Genomic DNA, 18,056 nt, shown 5'->3' on the forward strand with positions numbered 1-18,056 from the left:
AACTAATGCTCTGATACCAAATGTGATGCCCCGTACAAAACCATCGTGTACGAATCATCAACAACAGGATCATTACAAGGTCAAATACTATATGCGGTTTCAAAAGAAGTTTGCATTCGTGAATAAAGGTGATGTCTTAACCAACATCAAATGTCTTACAACAAAAGTATGCTTCAATGAACAGAAGCAATTAGTAATAGTACGTAACCCAATGGTCGTTACAAATCATTATTTCAAAAGGTAACATAGTTTGAATGCAAATAAAACGTTTCATGCGGTGACAACTCTAACAAGCGCAGCGGGTGTCTACAAAGCATGACTAGTACAACAGCGAAAGCAAGAAAACCTTAAGCACCTGAGAAAAACATGCTTAAAAATGTCAACACAGAGGTTGGTGAGTTATAGTTTAAGTATAACAGTAATGTAATGTAGGCCACGAGATTTCAGTGCTGCAAACAGCGTTTAAAAACAGTATGATAAAGTATATGTTTAACAGTGGGCACTTGGTAACTAACTTAACGTTTATCACCCCCTGAAAGTAAAATTGGCGAGTGCGTATGTTTACGAAGTATTAAATACCCGTTAAATGCTAGCGCTACTAGCCCGAGTGGGGATGTCAACCCCTATGGATCCATATCTAAGATTCGCGTTCACCGGTTCAAAGACCAATGACTAAACGTTACCGAGCTAAGGGGAAAGTTTATGACGTTGTATAACCCACACATATATAAAGTTTAAGTACTCATGCCTAGTATGTAAAATGTAAATTGCGCATGTATTCTCAGTTTCCAAAATAGTTAAAGTAAAAAGGGATGCTATAACTCACAGTGGTAAAGTAGTAAAAGTCGGTACGCGGTAAAGTAAGCAAAGTGGTTGGTCCGAAAGTCCTCAACCTAAGTCAAAAGGTACTAAGTCAGTAAATCTTTCCCAAAGGTTTATAAGTATGTAAATTAGGTCTTAAGTATCATCATCATTCATCATTTAACAAAAAGTGTAAAGTAAGTTTCAAGTAAAGACTAGGGTTTGAAACAAAGGCTGACTTCATTCAGTTGCCACGACCTCTATACAAACTGAAATGAGGTGAGACCAGTGGCCATGGCTCCGTATATGAGTCCCCTAGGTACTGACCATTTTCCAGAACCAAACTCGTCTTCGTTTGACCGTGGTGACGGTTTAAGTGCGAGTAGGTCAGAAATTTCAGCACAATGTTAATAGGGTGTAGTGACTTTCGGGAGGCCATAGATCCTAAACCGTAACTCGGATTAAGACGAGGTCTAAACGGAAAATCATATACTCGAACCGAACTAACTGAAAATCAACTTTCTAGTAGCCTAAGTATTCTGATCAGACCCGAAAAACAGTAGGTTAAGTGTTTCGGTGGGTTCTTGGTGCTCGATGCTCATCACGGTTCTCATCCTTGATGCTTATAGCTTCAAGTGTACAACTTGTTGATGTGTTTGCATCATCTTTACCAAGTTTTGACCATCATAACACAAGTACAAGTCTAAGACATGTAGCACAACTCACTTAAGGGTTGTATGAAGTTTGATGAACCAAAGTTGCATCAAGATCTTAGATCCGACACATACATGAACTCTAAAAGTAATATTAAGCTACAAACTTGAAAGTAAACTAAAGAATCAAGATCATAAATTGTAGAACTTAGATCTTAGCTAGATCTTAAAGATTCTAGACTAGAAAGTCTAGATCTAGTGTTCTTAAGTTAGATCCTAAGTTACAAAACTTGGATCTACACTTTAATGAAACCATAAGTTATGAAACTTAGATTTTCAACTTGAAAAATGTATGTAAGCTTGTAAGCTCTTATTTACAACAAAATTAGAAGACCATAAGTTATATAAACTTAGATCCAACATAAGTATATAAAGTTATAACTAGAAAGTTATACTTTCATGTTCTTGAACTTATAAAGTTAACTTTAGTTTCAAGAAAAATGAGATCAAGATTAACTAGTAATACTTGACCAAGTTAACAACACTACAACTTTAAATAAATGAAATGAAGAAATAAATTAAAGCTACAAGTATTATGTTCATATTTGCTTCATACTTGAGAAGATTCAAACCAAAGTTTAGATCTTAAGAATTCAAGTCTACAAAACATGAACATAAAGAAGATCATCAAGTTTATGAACTTTAGATCTTGAAAACATTTAGATGTAGAACTATAAACTAACAAGTTTAGGTTCTTGTTCTTGGTTCTTCATCAAAAAGATGGAAGAAAGCAAGATTCATGGAGATGCAAACTAGGAAGTTTGATCTTTAATAACAACAAACAATATTCAAGTAATAATTTAAGCAAAAGATGATGATACATAGAGATATATTTCGGTTTTTAGATGAAAAAGAAGGAAGAAAATAATGTTGTAACTTACTAAGTTTTGAGAGAAAAGAGATGAGAGAAAAATTGAGAGAAAGTGTAAGTATGTGTGTGTGAAGAAATGAAGTAGTAATACTTGTAAGTGTGTAACAAAAATGAAAAAAAGAGAACTCCCTCCAAGCATAAAGGGGACGGTTTTTCTCAACAAAAATGGGAGGTCAAAATGCTTCTTTAAAGTGTGGGATGAAGGTGAGAGCTAGAAAGGGTAATGAGGTTAAAAGTATGGAAAAGAATGCATGCATGCTTGAAGTATTTTGTCTCTTCATTAAGCTAATTAATACATGATTATTCTTAATGTAATACTAGCATGAAAGATGGACTTACAAGTCCATTATGGGTGTAGGGTGGGCTTACTAGTCCATGTAATAAAAGTCCAAGCCCAAGTAATCAACAATTAAATAAAAGGCCCAAGTAATTAACCACTAACACTAGTTAATTAAAAATGATTAATAATAATTAATCTTGAATGTAAATAATATTCAAAAATATTATTCGTGAAAAGTACGCATGACACAAAGACTAGTCGGGCCATGGAGAGTTAAATACGGTAACAAGTAAATGTACAAAAATATATTTATTAAAGCACAAGTATTAATATTAAACGTTGGAAAATTCCGGGTTGTTACACCTTACTTGTAACTCACTTTACCATCTTCCGAATATTGTTAAAATGGGAAGATTTCTCAAATCAATGTGGACCTCTCAACAGAGACTTGTAATCATAATTCAATGTATCTGATAATTCAATCATTTGATATTATCTTTTAATTCCGCTGCTAATTATTTTAAATATATTCTGAAACAAATACATTCATGTAAAGTATTATACGTCTAATACTTTGTTAACGTTTTCAAGTTATAACATATACACATATACATATATAATCTAATCCGTTCATATAATGGTTCGTGAATCATTGGAATTTGGTCGAGGTTAAATGAATGTATGAACACAGTTTAAAATTCTTGAGATTTAACTTAACAAACTTTGCTTATTGTGTCGGAAATATATAAAGATTTAAAGTTTAAATTTGGTCGGAAATTTCCGGGTTGTTACAGTATGTATGTATGTTTTTTTTATGTAGGTTCATGTATGTTTATATGTGTTTATATATGTCTATTGCTCCTCTTTTGCACAGCTCTTGATCGCTATATAAAATACTCAAGTACATATCTTTTTTTTTTTTTATTGTTGGTTGGATGTCTCCTCGAAAACAATTTCTTTGCCTTCGAAGAGAGAGATGACTTTCTATTTCCGTGAGTGGGAACTTTTACCCTTTACGCGCGGGTGAAGAAATGACTTCTTTGTTATTTCAGGTAGGGATGACACCCGCGTGTTATGGGCGCGGATCCACTACATCCATCATCCACACTCGCGAATTTTTTTGATGATCCATTAGCCCGCAGATCTTGGTTAACAGATTTATTTTTAAATCCATGCCCGTACTCAAGGATATTCCCGGGTCGCGGGTTTACCCGCGAATCTTATTCATGAAGTATATGTAAATTAAAGTATTCAAAAATAAAAAATAAATATCATTACATAATTCAAAGTGAAATGAAAAACATCATCCAATCATTTACCAATGTATATGATGTAATAAAATGAGAAAACATATTTTAATTATACTTTTTTTGCTAATATATGTGAAGATACAATGTTTAAAATTAATAATCAAAAATTAATTTGGCTGTTAAAACTAATCATTCAGTAGGTTGACAAATGACTAAAACGATAAGTAAAAATTAGATTTATGAAGACAGTCTAATAAACGAAACAAACAACAATATTTGATTATATAATGCATGTAATGTGTAGTTGTGGGATGCTCTAATTATTAAAAAGTTCGATGCCAAAATGATATGAGGAATGTAAAAACTTATATGGAGTAAATTATTACCTATTGACCATTTATTCAAGGTGGTGATTTTCACCCATTTAGAACGGGTATATCCGTTGATTTTTCAAATGGTTATTACAGATTTTCAGTTCAGATTATATCCGCAATAGAGATCTATCACATTCATCACCCACTCGCGACCGTAAGCAAGTATAAGATTGCGTCCATCGCCCACCCGTGAGTAAGGTTTTTTAATTTTATTTGTCCATCACGAATGCGGATATCCGTAGATCTCGGATTTTTTTTTAAATCCATTGTCATCTCTAATTTCAGATAGAAGTCTCACCTCCTTATACTTCATAATATTTCACGTGTGTGGAATTGGGTGTTTTTTTTTTTTTCGTGTTTTGAAGATAAAATTTTCTGATAAAAATTCATATATACTTTCGTTTCTTTGCAACTGTATACTAACTACTCATATTCCTCTCTGCGTTTCTTGTGAGTTCAGCTACCAACGCGATCGGAGGAACCCGATGACATCACGGGATAAGAAACCCGCCAAACCTTCAACCAGTCGACCCGGTGGTATTCGGACTCTATCCGATTTGAATCGTCCTTCCGCTAATGACTCTGACAGCGATTCCGATGGCCCTCAGGAGTACTATACGGGCGGTGAAAAGAGGTTTACACTTTTAAAACCCTAATTTTATTCATTACTGTCACAATTTTATGTTTTCTATACCGAATTTGGATTTACTTCCTAAATTTATTGTCAATTGTCAATTCAATGTTTTGTTGCCCTGAAATTAGGGGGATTGTGACAGATTGTTGATAGACTTCCGGTCAAAATTGGAATTGCATAACTTTGTTTAAATTGTATAGGTCACTTTACAGAAATCAAATAAGTAAAGGATATATGTTATTGTGAGTATATGCTGTGTGTCATTTTATGCGAATTGGTAGATGAGGAAAGAGACAATGTTTGAAAATGATTTTTGCAACATGATGGATCTAGATCAGATAAGTAGTTGATTGAACCTAGGATAGGTAGATAGGTTTACATTAATCTCAATTATCAGTAGTATTACTGCACCTCTATATCTAATTAGTGATAACTGGTTATTATGAGATTATGTGTCTCAGTCACTAGAGTCGCTCTAAACATATATCCAGACATCCCCTGTTTGTAGTTAATTTTGGATTCATTTAGGTTTTGATTTTCGTTTTAGTGATGTGTACGCATATGCTAACTTGAGCTACCACTAAGCTTTCTTAATTTGAATAGAATGTTTACAGTAAATTGAACTCGTGCATGGTGTGCTACAACTTTAGAGAATTCTTTAAGAACGTGTTATCACTAAAGCTGATTTCTTTAAGTAACAGATACTAAATATACAGTAAAGAACTGTTTGGTTACATAAGGAATATGAAGATTCAGTGCACTGCAGTTCCACTTTTGTAGTTTCATCCACAACATTAATTGCATCAGTAGGAAACTTATATATGTATATGTTCATAACTGTTTGCCCCTTTTGTGGAGTAACTTCAGTTCAAATTATTGCATTATAATTATTAGATATCATTCTAAAAAGACATTGTGCTTTTGAGTTTCATTAACACGGTTTAGTTTCTACGTGAACTTGTACGAAATGATTTCTGTTCATAGTCCATTGCTTTATAGTTTTTGTGAATTCGAGAGGTTGGGGTTTAGTAAACTATGCTATACAGTGATTGGGGGATGGATATAGTTTTTTATCTAAGACTGCTATAAGAATTGAAAGAAATTTGTACTGCCACTATGCATGTTATTAGTTAATGGGAAAAAGAATATGAATAGTAGAAACTAATTGACACAGTATAGATATGACTGTGAAACTATGGTAGGTGCTGGGTACTATCAAGGGTATTATGCTGACTCAACTTTAAGTTTTGTGCAAGAGATAGAGACCTAGAGAGTAGAGATTTTGTATAAAATTCTTAGGTTGACAATTTGTTATAATATTAATAAAACTTAAATGGCGTGAGTATAAAAACTTTTTTTCGAAAGACACAACATCCACAAGGTTAGGATCTATGTTATTCCATTTTCTTTTGGATTGTAGTGAGTCCCTGAAAAAGACACCAAAGTTCCTAAAGTAGTCTCATAAGGTTGCTCATTGTTGAAGTATAGTTCACCGTAATTTGGGAGAATCGGGTTTGAAGCTACCAAAAGTTTATTCTGTACATATCATGTCAATTGTGACACCAGTGGAACGTCATCTTTTTTCCCTTCACCTGTTTGTAACTGCGCTCATGCAATCTTCAATCGTCTTCAATTTCTTCCCAGCTTACCCAAAAGCTGCAAAATGAGAGTTCAGTTGACTCTTATATTAATCACGTTTAGGCGTTGAAAGCTACATCAGATAAACAGTAAAAAAAAAAAAAAAAAAAAAAAAAAAAAAAAAAAACCCTTGACTTCACTATTGTGACCCTTGACCAATGAGACAGGAGATTATATGGTACTTAGTGATGGTAAATGGGTGATATGAACATATGAGGAAATTCTGGTATGTTACTCTATGCTGGTTAGTGATATGAGTCAAGATAGAGTTAAATAAATGCAGTGTTCCAAAGAACGGGATTACTCCCCAATTAATGGCCGATTACTCCTTTTTTGAAGTCTCCGATTAATCCTTCAAATTAATCGGTAATCGGCCGGAAAAGGTAAAAAACGGCCGGATAATCTGTAAAAAACGGCCGGAAACTGTAAAAAATGGGCGGAAACTCTGTAAAATCTAAAAGTCAACGTTGGTCAACATCCGATTAATTCCGATTAATCCCCGATCAATCCTTTTAAGGTCCCGACCGATTAATTCCCGGTTAGCTTTTTTTGGAACCTTGAATAAATGTACACGTATGTATGTGAGCAGGGTCGGTCCCGAGAATTTATGGGCCTAGAACGAGGTGGAGAAAAAGGCCCTTGGCTCTAACGAATAATATAAACTATTTAAAAAAGGCTCTTTCGGCCTTGCTAAAATGCTAGTGGACTTTGATTTCTCTTTCTTTTGAGGCCTTTGATTGTTGTTTTTGAACCTATTGTGCTTTGTCTTTGCTGCTTCAGTTGTGTTTTTCTAGTTCTACGACTTCTCAAATCTTCGATTATATGAATATATATTCAAGAATTGGACCCCTGAATATCGTAGGCCCTGAGCGGTCGATCACTTTGCTCCCCTTCGGGCCTCCCCTGTATGTGAGTGATGGGAACAAGTGTAACTAGTTAGGAATTTAGGCATGTGTGACGTGTTTAGTTAGTGGTGTGCATATCTGGATATATAGTATAAAAAAGAGTCAATTAAACATATCAATGATCGTTTTATGTAATTAAATACAATTGAGAGTTACTCTATTTGTTGGAGATGCACAAACTGTTAGTATTTTGTACTCTTGATTTTCAAGCTGTTATTGAGTATTAGGATTTAGGATTCATTATAAAGTAAAACCTTTTCAGTTTGTCTATGTGGATATGATGTTTGAATATCGGTGGCATTAATGTTAATATTCCATGCAGTGGTATGCTTGTCCAAGATCCTAATAAGTGTAATGACGTGGATGAAATTTTTAACCAAGCTAGGCAACTCGGTGGTGTTGAAGGACCCATCGAAAATATTGGTCCTTCAAGCTCAAGAAGTTTTACGGGAACCGGAAGATTACTGTCTGGCGAGGCGGTGCCAGCTCCAGCTCCAGCTGCTCCTGAGCAGCCGCAGAATGTTGTGCACAACATCGTATTCTGGAGGAACGGGTTCAGTGTTAATGATGGACCTTTGAGGAGGCTGGATGATCCTGAAAATGCTCCTTTCCTCGAGGTAAACAAGAATTATTTGTTCTGTTGATAAGGGTTATTAATGGGTAAAATTAAAGTTTATGTGCTAGAACCGAACGCCGTTTGACAGAAAAGTGTTGGTGGGTGACCCGACCCAACCCAACTCATGTTGACCTGTCACTTAACCTGCCCATCATGCCACCGCTAGCCTGTTAAATCTGTGATTTTTTAACATAGTTTTTTAGTTTCTTGCCCGTCTCAACTTTTTGAGCAACCTTAATGCAGAGTATCAGGAAATCTGAGTGTCCGAGAGAGCTTGAACCTGCAGACAGAAGATCCTCGGTTCATGTCAATCTTATAAGGAGGGATGAGAACCGTCCCGTTAGTCTCTTTTTACCTTTAATTGTTCAATAATGTCTTTATTTATTCAGCTTCACCGCTGCTAGTTACAATAGTTTCTGGTTTTTTATTTTGTTTTATAGGAACCGCAGGTGGCGGCCCAAGTTGCATTCCAAGGTGTAGGAAGAACATTAGGCAGCAACACAGATGAAGCAGCAGCACCTGATACAAATTCTTCAACCGCCGCCGCCGCTGCTGCTGCTCCTTCTAGCAGTCTTGTTCTGGACAGCTCATTACCTACAACCTCAATTCAGCTACGTTTAGCTGATGGCACCAGAATGGTTGCTCACTTCAATTATCATCATACGGTTTCTGATATTCGAGCTTTCATCAATGCATCCCGTCCTGATGGTTCAAGGACTTACCAGCTGCAGACAGTTGGGTTCCCACCTAAGCCACTCGCTGATCTGAGTCAGACCATTGAGCAGGCTGGCCTTGCTAACTCAGTTGTTATCCAGAAAATCTAAAGAGTGGTTTCCATATATAATAATGTGTTTCGTTTGAAGCTAGTGCTATTTGAATTTCAAACCAGATACTTTGATTAGTATAAATGTTTGTATAAATTTGATGTGGACTTGCCCTTTCTCTATATAACTTATGGCGTGATTGTATTTATGCACACTGTAATTTACAACATTAGTCGCATGGTGGTAGCAGCTACAACTTCAAACATGTATCGCTTTTATCAAAACATCGAGGCAGGCAGAGAAATTGCTTTTAGAAGAACTTTCGGCCAATATGTAATAATAGAAATTGCTTTTACCATCTTATGTTTTATGATTCGGTAATGAAAGACGGATGTCGTAGGCTTTAGATTAGGGTCTACAAGATAGATATGGTATCCAAAGTACATGACTTGAAGATATTTGTTATGTCTGCCATATTTTGGTACCTTTGGTCTCATTTTGCAAACTTGTAGTGAGACAATGGGCACAAAAAGATAAGCACATCACTCATAGCAAACTTGTATCAAATTGAATCCATCCATAGTGGGATGATTTAGACAACTTCCTTAGCTAAATTGGTTGTCGGCCAAAAAAATTAAAAAAAATTGGAATATTTATTTCAAAAGTATGTTTGGTGTCACCTTTTTCGATTGCATGAGCAAGATTTGAGTTGATCAGCATCCGACTTATTAATTAAGAGAAACTAACTCCTAAAAGGTATTCTATATTCTCGTTATCCACATATAATCAAGGATTATACATTTAGCAATATAATATCCAAGAACAAATCATAATATTAATATTAATTTTTATTATTATATACATATACACATTTATATACATATACATATAAACATTCTACTATGTGCATTTAAATTTTGGAAGTGCACATACACCAAACCATCACATTATGCATTTGAGAGTTCGTTAAAGACGAAGTTTGTGTAAATTGTAAAAAAATGATGCCAAAATAAAATGAAAAAGAGAAAAGAAGATGCATGAGGAGGTTCAATTCATGTCAAAAATCTTGTTTTGTAGTTTGTTTTGTCTTGTAACATGATGATTTGACTTTTTAAAAAACGTATTTTCCATTTACGTACGAATATAAATACAAATTTAATATAATAGTTAGAATGGTAACAAATAAGGTGTCATTTCACGTAAGAGAATAAAAAATTTTACATGCCATAAACTAGATGCCAAAGCGTCTAAGCTGCCTTTCTTCTTTATTTTGAATCACAAACATAATCATCAATAATATCACACACATGTGGCTCCACTACTCAATTGCTATATTTAGAAACCTAAGTATTTTGTTTATTACTATATTAATATAATCCGATCCGATATTTATATACTGGATTCAATTATATTTTCATGTCAGATTTGTTACACTAGTTGTTGTATGCATTTTAATATATAAACATGTGACATGAGTCGATATTATCGGAGACATGTGCAAAACATACTTGAAAAATTCTATAGAAGTGAAAAATTGCAAAAGTCATGTAACGAAGACGACCCCAATCAGAAATATGAAAAATGGCAACTTTCCGACGCGGTTAAGTTCATTATACAATATTCCACCTGCAAAATCAATCAATCAATCAATCAACCTCAATTACTTTGAGTAAAGTGAATCCGTCTAATTTGGTTTTGATTTTGTATTTTATATGGCACCCGAAAGTAACACGGTTTTCGAACTGAATTTTAGCTCATTCAAGTTGGTTAAAACAAAGGGTTTTAAACATTTAATGAATGTTACCCGATCATTACTTTCTATTCTTTCTAGAATCACCATGACTAGGTGGTGGTTGTGGGAAAAAAAGTTGATAGCTCTTCTTAGCGGTAATGTTACTATGAAATGTCAATATGATGTGTACCGATAACTTTGTCTATCAATTACACTATAAGTTTATGAATATTCTTAGCCTCATTCCTAGAAAGTTGATACGGTCACTACTCACTTTTTCGTTTACGAGTATTTAATGGAAAACCACCCATATAAAACGATCCTTGTTTAGTTGGATTGGTTTCGTTTTGACGACTTTATTTGATTATTAAGGCTAAAAAACATTTAAAAAAAACATTTTATTCAAAACAAATTAATTATTTAAACGAGTCAATCTAAATATTCACACATCTATCCTTAATTGCTTTATTTAATTTTCCCACAACTAAAAAATCAAAATCAAAATTCATCTCTTTACTTGCAACACCCCGCCAAATTGCAGCTGACGTGGCGTGTTACCAGAGGTCAAAGTCCAGTCGACGCACTTTATATGTTCAATCAAAAGATGCCATGTTTGACCTCTAAATGCAGAAAAGTAGATACAGTTAATTACCTGAGAATAACATGATAAAAGTCAACACAACGGTTGCGTGAAGTCATAGGTTTAAGTTTCATCAATATATGCATAGACGACGAGATTTCAGTTTTCATAAATCAAGCTAAATAGTGTATATGACATGAGCACTCGAAATATGAAGCTTAACACTGCACATGGTATCTCACGCGTCTTCTGTTTATCCTATAATAGTGTACACCGACCAAGTGTATCGTTTACGAAGTAACATGCACCTTAGTTAAGGTAGGTGAGGTCTATCAAAACCCAACAGATCTGTCCATATGATTCGCGCTTACATAAGTAATTTAACATATTCGAGCTAAGGGCTTTTCGATCCGTAACTCATGCAATACATGTTTTAGTTACTCGTGTCTACGTTGTAAAACAGTTATGAAGAAGCAAGTATATTCCCATCCCAATATTTAGAAGTAGTTAAAACAGTAGAAAAGTTGGGATTATGAACTCACCTTAAGTACACAGCAAATCAAATAAGCGTTACAAAAGTAACAAACAAAAGTCCAAAGCAATCAACTTATTACAGGTAAGGTTTGGTCAGTCTTGGATCATTTTCATCATTTTCATAGTTGTTATCATTGTGCTTGTGTTATTAGTTTCTCAATAGTATTTATGTGTTGACTATAATCACGGTTGGATGTTATATAACTTAGTGTAACGATTCTAAAGCTATCAAGTAAATCAAATAAATAGCCAAATGACCGAGGAGCATGATCCTTTTGGTCAGACCTAAGTCGTGACTGTTCGAAAAATTCAACACACCATATCCCATAGGTAAGTTAATATACACCATCTACGTGATCGTAAATAGCAATGAAATTCGTAAGAGTTATAAGTTACCCGTTTGTGTCATAGTTCCATTTATTATATATATGATACGCTCATAACATATATGTTGTACGTATTCATGCATGTATACTTCATGTGTGTATATTATATATCCTTTATATAATATATATATCCTTTATATAATATATATGTTGGTATGTGTATTGTTGGTACTATTTTCCGTATAGCGGATGAAAGGTACCAGTACAATACTATAGCAGCCTAGCGTTGAGGGATATGTTTTCGACTGATGTTTGCCCTCGGGATTGGATCCCTGCAGACCCGGAACACGGATGAGATATCCGTGAGGTGGCCTCAATCAGTCTTTGGACCAAGCTGAAGTTGGTCCATGTAGCGTTCCGTTGCTAAGCGGTTAAAGTTTTAGAGTGACAAAGTACCGTGTAAGAGAGAAAGTGTACTTCTTTTTAACTGAACTGAAGTTGTTAAATGTGGTGAGCCAGAGGGTCTATTTATAGGCGTAGAATGTCTGAAATTCTCGGAAACACGTGTCAAACGCTGATTAATTCAGTTATGCGAAATATCCGGAACCGCCTTTGGCGTGGGCTGACATGGCTGCGTGCCGCTCACATGTGTATTCAAAGGCTTAAGCGTAGAAGCTGCCTGCAGGGCTTACGCTTGACGCTGGGCGGCTTGCTGAGCGCTGGACGGGCAATAATATAAAACTGCTACAATTGCTATCTTTTATGTTTTTTGATCCTTTCTTTTGTATGAAGACAATGCTTTTATTCGTGTATCCCCTAGGATACACCATTAAGTCCCCCCAGTTTATACTGTTTATTTTGTAAAAAATAAAGTCATTAAACTAAAAAATAAAGAGTGCATTTTTCCTCGGGAATACAAACCTACCACAGCCATTTGCACCCCTGCAGTAACAATTACCTTTTTGATGATTGTCGGCAAAAGTGCATTTTCGAATTTTGAATTTTATGTTTATTTTAACTTTTCATTTTTCAACTAGATTGTATACTGGACACGTGGCGATTTATAGTCCATTCGATTAACATCAACTGTTTGCCTACTCGCCTCTATTTAAACCTCGTATTTACTGTTTCACATTTACTCCAACCCTAATTAAGCCTTCATGTACCTTAAACCTCTGCGAAAATTCTTCTTCACCATCATCTAATCAATGGCTCCCTTAAATGTAGACAATATTCGCAGTGGAATTACTTCGACGTATTTAGATCGTGTCAGAGAACGTTTTCCAAAATTCTTTTCTATCGCATGAGCGTGCATCAAATCCTCCTTCTGGCAAGGTTGCCATTTATGGCCGTGCCCTATTTTATTCTCTTCTTCGCATTCCTTTTACTGCATCCTATTTGAACGTTTGCAATTTTAATGGCGTTAACGTCAGTCAATTTGAACCTCTTTAATTAGGAAAATCATGCTATTTAAGATGTACTGTAATGGATGCAATATAACGCTATCTATTCACCTCTTCTCTCATCTAGCTACTGTTAAATTGTATGATAAAGGTGAAATGCCCCGTTCATATACCTTATAAACGATTCACATTAGTTGATTACATCGCGAGGTTCTGACTTCTATATGATACATTTTACAAACATTGCATTCGTTTTTAAAGACAAACTTTCTTTACATCGAAAGTTGACAGGCATGCATACCATTTCATAATATATCCAAACTATCAATGACTTAATAATAATCTTGTTGAACTCAACGACTCGAATGCAACGTCTTTTGAAATATGTCATGAATGACTCCAGGTAGTATCTCTAAAATGAGCAAATGCACAGCGGAAGATTTCTTTCAAACCTGAGAATAAACATGCTCTAAAGTGTCAACCAAAAGGTTGGTGTATTCATAAGTTTATCGTAAATAATAAAATTCATCATTTTGATAGACCACAAGATTTAAATACAGTACACCTATCTCGTGTACAAAACCATATTGCATAATGCTTAGCAGGGTAGGTTCGTATCCTTTTCTCCCTCGTAGGTTGCCTCGCGATTTTTAATATCTTTCATAAACATGATCTCATATCAGGCATTTCGCACGGCATAGAGATAAAAGTCATTCATACGAACTACAAACACCTGGTAATCGACCTTAACAAAATGCATATAGAATATCCCCCGCATACCGGCATTCCGCACGGTCATGCAAAAAGCATACAATCAGGCCACTCTTTTAAATATGATGGTTGTGTACACCTCACAAACAGATCATATCTTTTAAAGCTGGCGGTTGTATACCTATTTCAAAGTACTAAAGCAGTTCAATTTCTCTGACTGGGGCTTGTTAGTGCCCATAGATCTATCTTTAGGATTCGCGTCAATTTGGAGCTCGGTTTCCAAATTCTCAGATTACCAGACTAAAAGGGGTGATATCTGGTGTACTCATAACTCATTCGTAGAATGTTCTTAATTACTTGTGTCTATCTCGTCAAATATTTATAAAAGCATTTCATGCATTCGCAGTTCAAAATATATTTCAAAAGCATTTAATAAAGCAGTTGTAAAATCAGCGCATGTATTCTCAGTCCCAAAAATGTAAAGAGTAAATGGGAATCAAATGAACTCACGATATTGTATTTTGTAGTAAAAATACATATGACGATATTGAACAATGCAGGGTTGGTCTCGGATTCACGAACCTATATTCAATTATGTATATTAACACATGTAATGGTAATCGAACAAATATATATATATATATATATATATATATATATATATATATATATATATATATATATATATATATAGTGGACCAATCCATGGATAAGCACTAAATGGGGCACAAACTGGATAAGTAAAATTTCAATTTTTTTTTTTTAAAACGATCCTTTAATGTGCAAATAGAAGAAAACGAAAAAATTTTAAAAAGTTTTTGAACAAAATCGTTCGAAAATCGATGATGAATGGTAAATATCGATGATGAATGGTAAAAATTGATGATGAATGGTAAAATTAACCATTCATCTAGTTAATTTATCATTCATTTTTGTTCGCGATGAATGATAAAATTAATCAATGCTAAAAAAAAGCAGATGAATGGTTAATTTAACCATTCATCTGTTTATGATGAATGATAAAAAAAACAGATGAATGGTTAATTTAACCATTCATCTGGTTTTTTTTAGCATTGATTAATTTTATCATTAATCGTAAACAAGATGAATAATAAATTAACCCGATGAATGGTTAATTTTACCATTCATCATCGATTTTTGAAAGATTTTGAACTTTTTTTTATGAAAAAAATTGATTAGAGGTGCATTTTAATGCAGATTTATGAATGTAAAAAAATTCAAAAAAAAATTTTTTTATTTTGCTTATCCGGTTTGTACTCCTTTTAAGCTTATCCATGGATCGTGCCCCTATATTATTAGTGATTTTAATTGTTGTTTTATATCATGTGTTTTATTAATAACTTAATTAGATATATTTATTTTTATATAGATAATTAACATTTATTACTAAAGTATTAATATAGTTAAGTTTTATGTCCTAATTATATTTTTATATAGACAATATTTATTTGATATATAAATAATACTAATGATAAATAATAATACTACCTATGATAAAAATTATGATAATTCTAATAATGATAAAAGTGATACTTTTAATAATAATAATGATAGTTTAAAATAAAATGTTAATTTCAAAAAAAAAAAAAAACTTTTTAGTAATAGGGATCATAATAATAATACTAATGATAATAATAACTATAATAATAACTTTTCTACTAATGATAGTAATGATAATAATATTAATAATTTTATTAGTGATAATAACAATAATAATAATGGTTTTACTCATAATGATACTACTAATAATATCCTGAATACTAATAATAAAACTTTTAATGATAATAATGATGATAATAATACTAATAATAATAATAATAATGATAATAATAATAATAAAATTAATAATAGAAACTACCTTAAAGAATAAGCCTAAAAAAAAATATGGAGAACTGCCTCAACCCGGGCTCGAACTCACGACCTTCTGCTCACCCACTAGCACTTTAAACCATTCCACTATCGGTTCTCTTTCTAATTTAATCTAGGACCTAAATTTAACTAACCCGTTTTTATCATTAAACCCTAAACACAATTCAATGGCATAGCAGCAGCCCAACAGAAGGATCGTATCTCGGCCCAATGGAAGACACGGCCCAACAGGCTCAAGTAATCACAAGAACCCAGCTTTAATAAAAAAATTCAGTGGCCTAGGTGTAGTTTCAAACCTGGGACCTCTCGTTTAAACACAAAGCCCCTAACCATTGCTCCGCTATTTTCTATCTGTGTTATTAAGGATTTGATTCCTTTTATTTCCTATTTCACTTTCTTCTTCTTCATAAAAAAAAAATAACCGATCAAAATATTGTCGATCATCAACTAATGTTTATCATTATCAACTCAACCTGTTATCACCATCATTACATTATTAATCGGCTCACCCCATCATCAACGTGCATCTTCTATCATCACCATTCTTTCGAACAAATTATTATTAACATAATCATCTTGTATATCGTTGTTATCACCAACACTTCATACATCATACTCGCGTTCAAAATGGGAACAGAAACAGATTAATAGTCGTTGCAAGTTTATATGTAAGTTTAAAAGGAAAAAAATATCAACTATTCATCATCGGACCTCATCATCATCGTTTTACCTCACCACTTTCCATCATCGTCGTTTAACAGAGACGGGACTGCAGCTGTAACAGCTTGCAAATGAAACATAAATAATAACTTGTTGAAGGTGCTTGTCCGATTACGGTTACATGGGTTCTTGGTGATCACAAAGAAGAAGTAAGAAAGGATAAACAAGAAAATGGGAGTGAAGTGGTAAGGTGGTTAAATGATGAGTTCATATATAAACAAGGGTGATGGTTTATGATTATAAAAGAGAGGTGATGGAAGGTGACTGTGACGACCCGGAAATTTTTGACCAAATTTAAACTTAAATCTTTATATGGTTTCAACATGATAAGCAAAGTCTATTAAATTGAATTTTTAAACTATCTCATGAAAGCATATGACCTTTGACTACCCCCGACGATTCACGAACAATTGTGTATGTAAATATAAATGTAGATATATATATATAATAATAAATAGGAAATAATAAAATATAATATAAACATTAAAGTTAAATATGTAAAATGAGATATAAAATAATTAAAATGAATATATATATATAAATATATGACTTTTATACATAATTAATATTATATATATATTGTAATAAATATAAAATATATATAAATACTAACAATTCAAATATGATATGAGTATTACATAATTAATAATATAAAAGATTTCTAATAATAATTATTATATTATAACATTTATAAAATATATGAATATTAAATATTCAATAGATGTATTCATATAATATATGATATAATTATTAGTAAATGTAATCACAAGTTATATGATTAATATATATATAATTATAAGATAAAATATAGTTACTATATTAAAATGAGTATTATTAAAATAGATATTAATATTAATACCAATATTATGAATATCATTATGTAATATATATATATATATATATATATATATATATATATATATATATATATATATATACAATTGGATACAATTAAATTGACATATTATTAAAACCCTTTTCCATTAAAATTATTATCATTATTACTTTTATCAGTAGTTTTATTATTTATATTATTTCGATATTATTACTAATATCATTATTAATCCTAATATTGTTTTATTAAGTAATATTTTGATTACTAATAGTATTGTTATTATTTATGATATTATTAATAGTGTATATATATATATATATATATATATATATATATATATATATATATATATATATATATATATTTAGTAAATGTATTATTATTATTAGAATAATTATTATATATTTATATTTATTTATATTAATATTAATTAAAAATTTTATACAGAATCAAATTCTGTTCTGCATCACCATCATACT

General features: G+C 32.7%; 1 protein-coding gene across 1 annotated transcript; it reads left to right on the plus strand.

Annotated features, from left to right (window-relative positions):
• Positions 1 to 4,604: 4,604 nt before the first annotated feature.
• On the plus strand, positions 4,605 to 9,299 carry LOC139870037 (plant UBX domain-containing protein 4-like). Its single transcript, XM_071857893.1, has 4 exons — positions 4,605 to 4,923; positions 7,789 to 8,083; positions 8,326 to 8,421; positions 8,523 to 9,299. Exons 1-4 carry the CDS (start codon positions 4,775 to 4,777, stop codon positions 8,904 to 8,906), a joined length of 924 nt encoding a protein of 307 aa, XP_071713994.1. The 5' UTR covers positions 4,605 to 4,774; the 3' UTR covers positions 8,907 to 9,299.
• Positions 9,300 to 18,056: the final 8,757 nt, after the last annotated feature.

Source organism: Rutidosis leptorrhynchoides, chromosome 1, assembly GCF_046630445.1.
Source record: "Rutidosis leptorrhynchoides isolate AG116_Rl617_1_P2 chromosome 1, CSIRO_AGI_Rlap_v1, whole genome shotgun sequence".
NCBI classification, from domain to species: domain Eukaryota; kingdom Viridiplantae; phylum Streptophyta; class Magnoliopsida; order Asterales; family Asteraceae; genus Rutidosis; species Rutidosis leptorrhynchoides.

Bases quoted from the DNA above. Each gene is read 5' to 3' on its own strand.
- LOC139870037 (XM_071857893.1), top strand. From the start codon at position 4,775: ATGACATCACGGGATAAGAAACCCGCCAAACCTTCAACCAGTCGACCC. The intron at 8,084-8,325 runs GTAAACAAGAAT...ACCTTAATGCAG, and splicing joins AAAATGCTCCTTTCCTCGAG to AGTATCAGGAAATCTGAGTG. The intron at 8,422-8,522 runs GTTAGTCTCTTT...TTTGTTTTATAG, and splicing joins GGAGGGATGAGAACCGTCCC to GAACCGCAGGTGGCGGCCCA.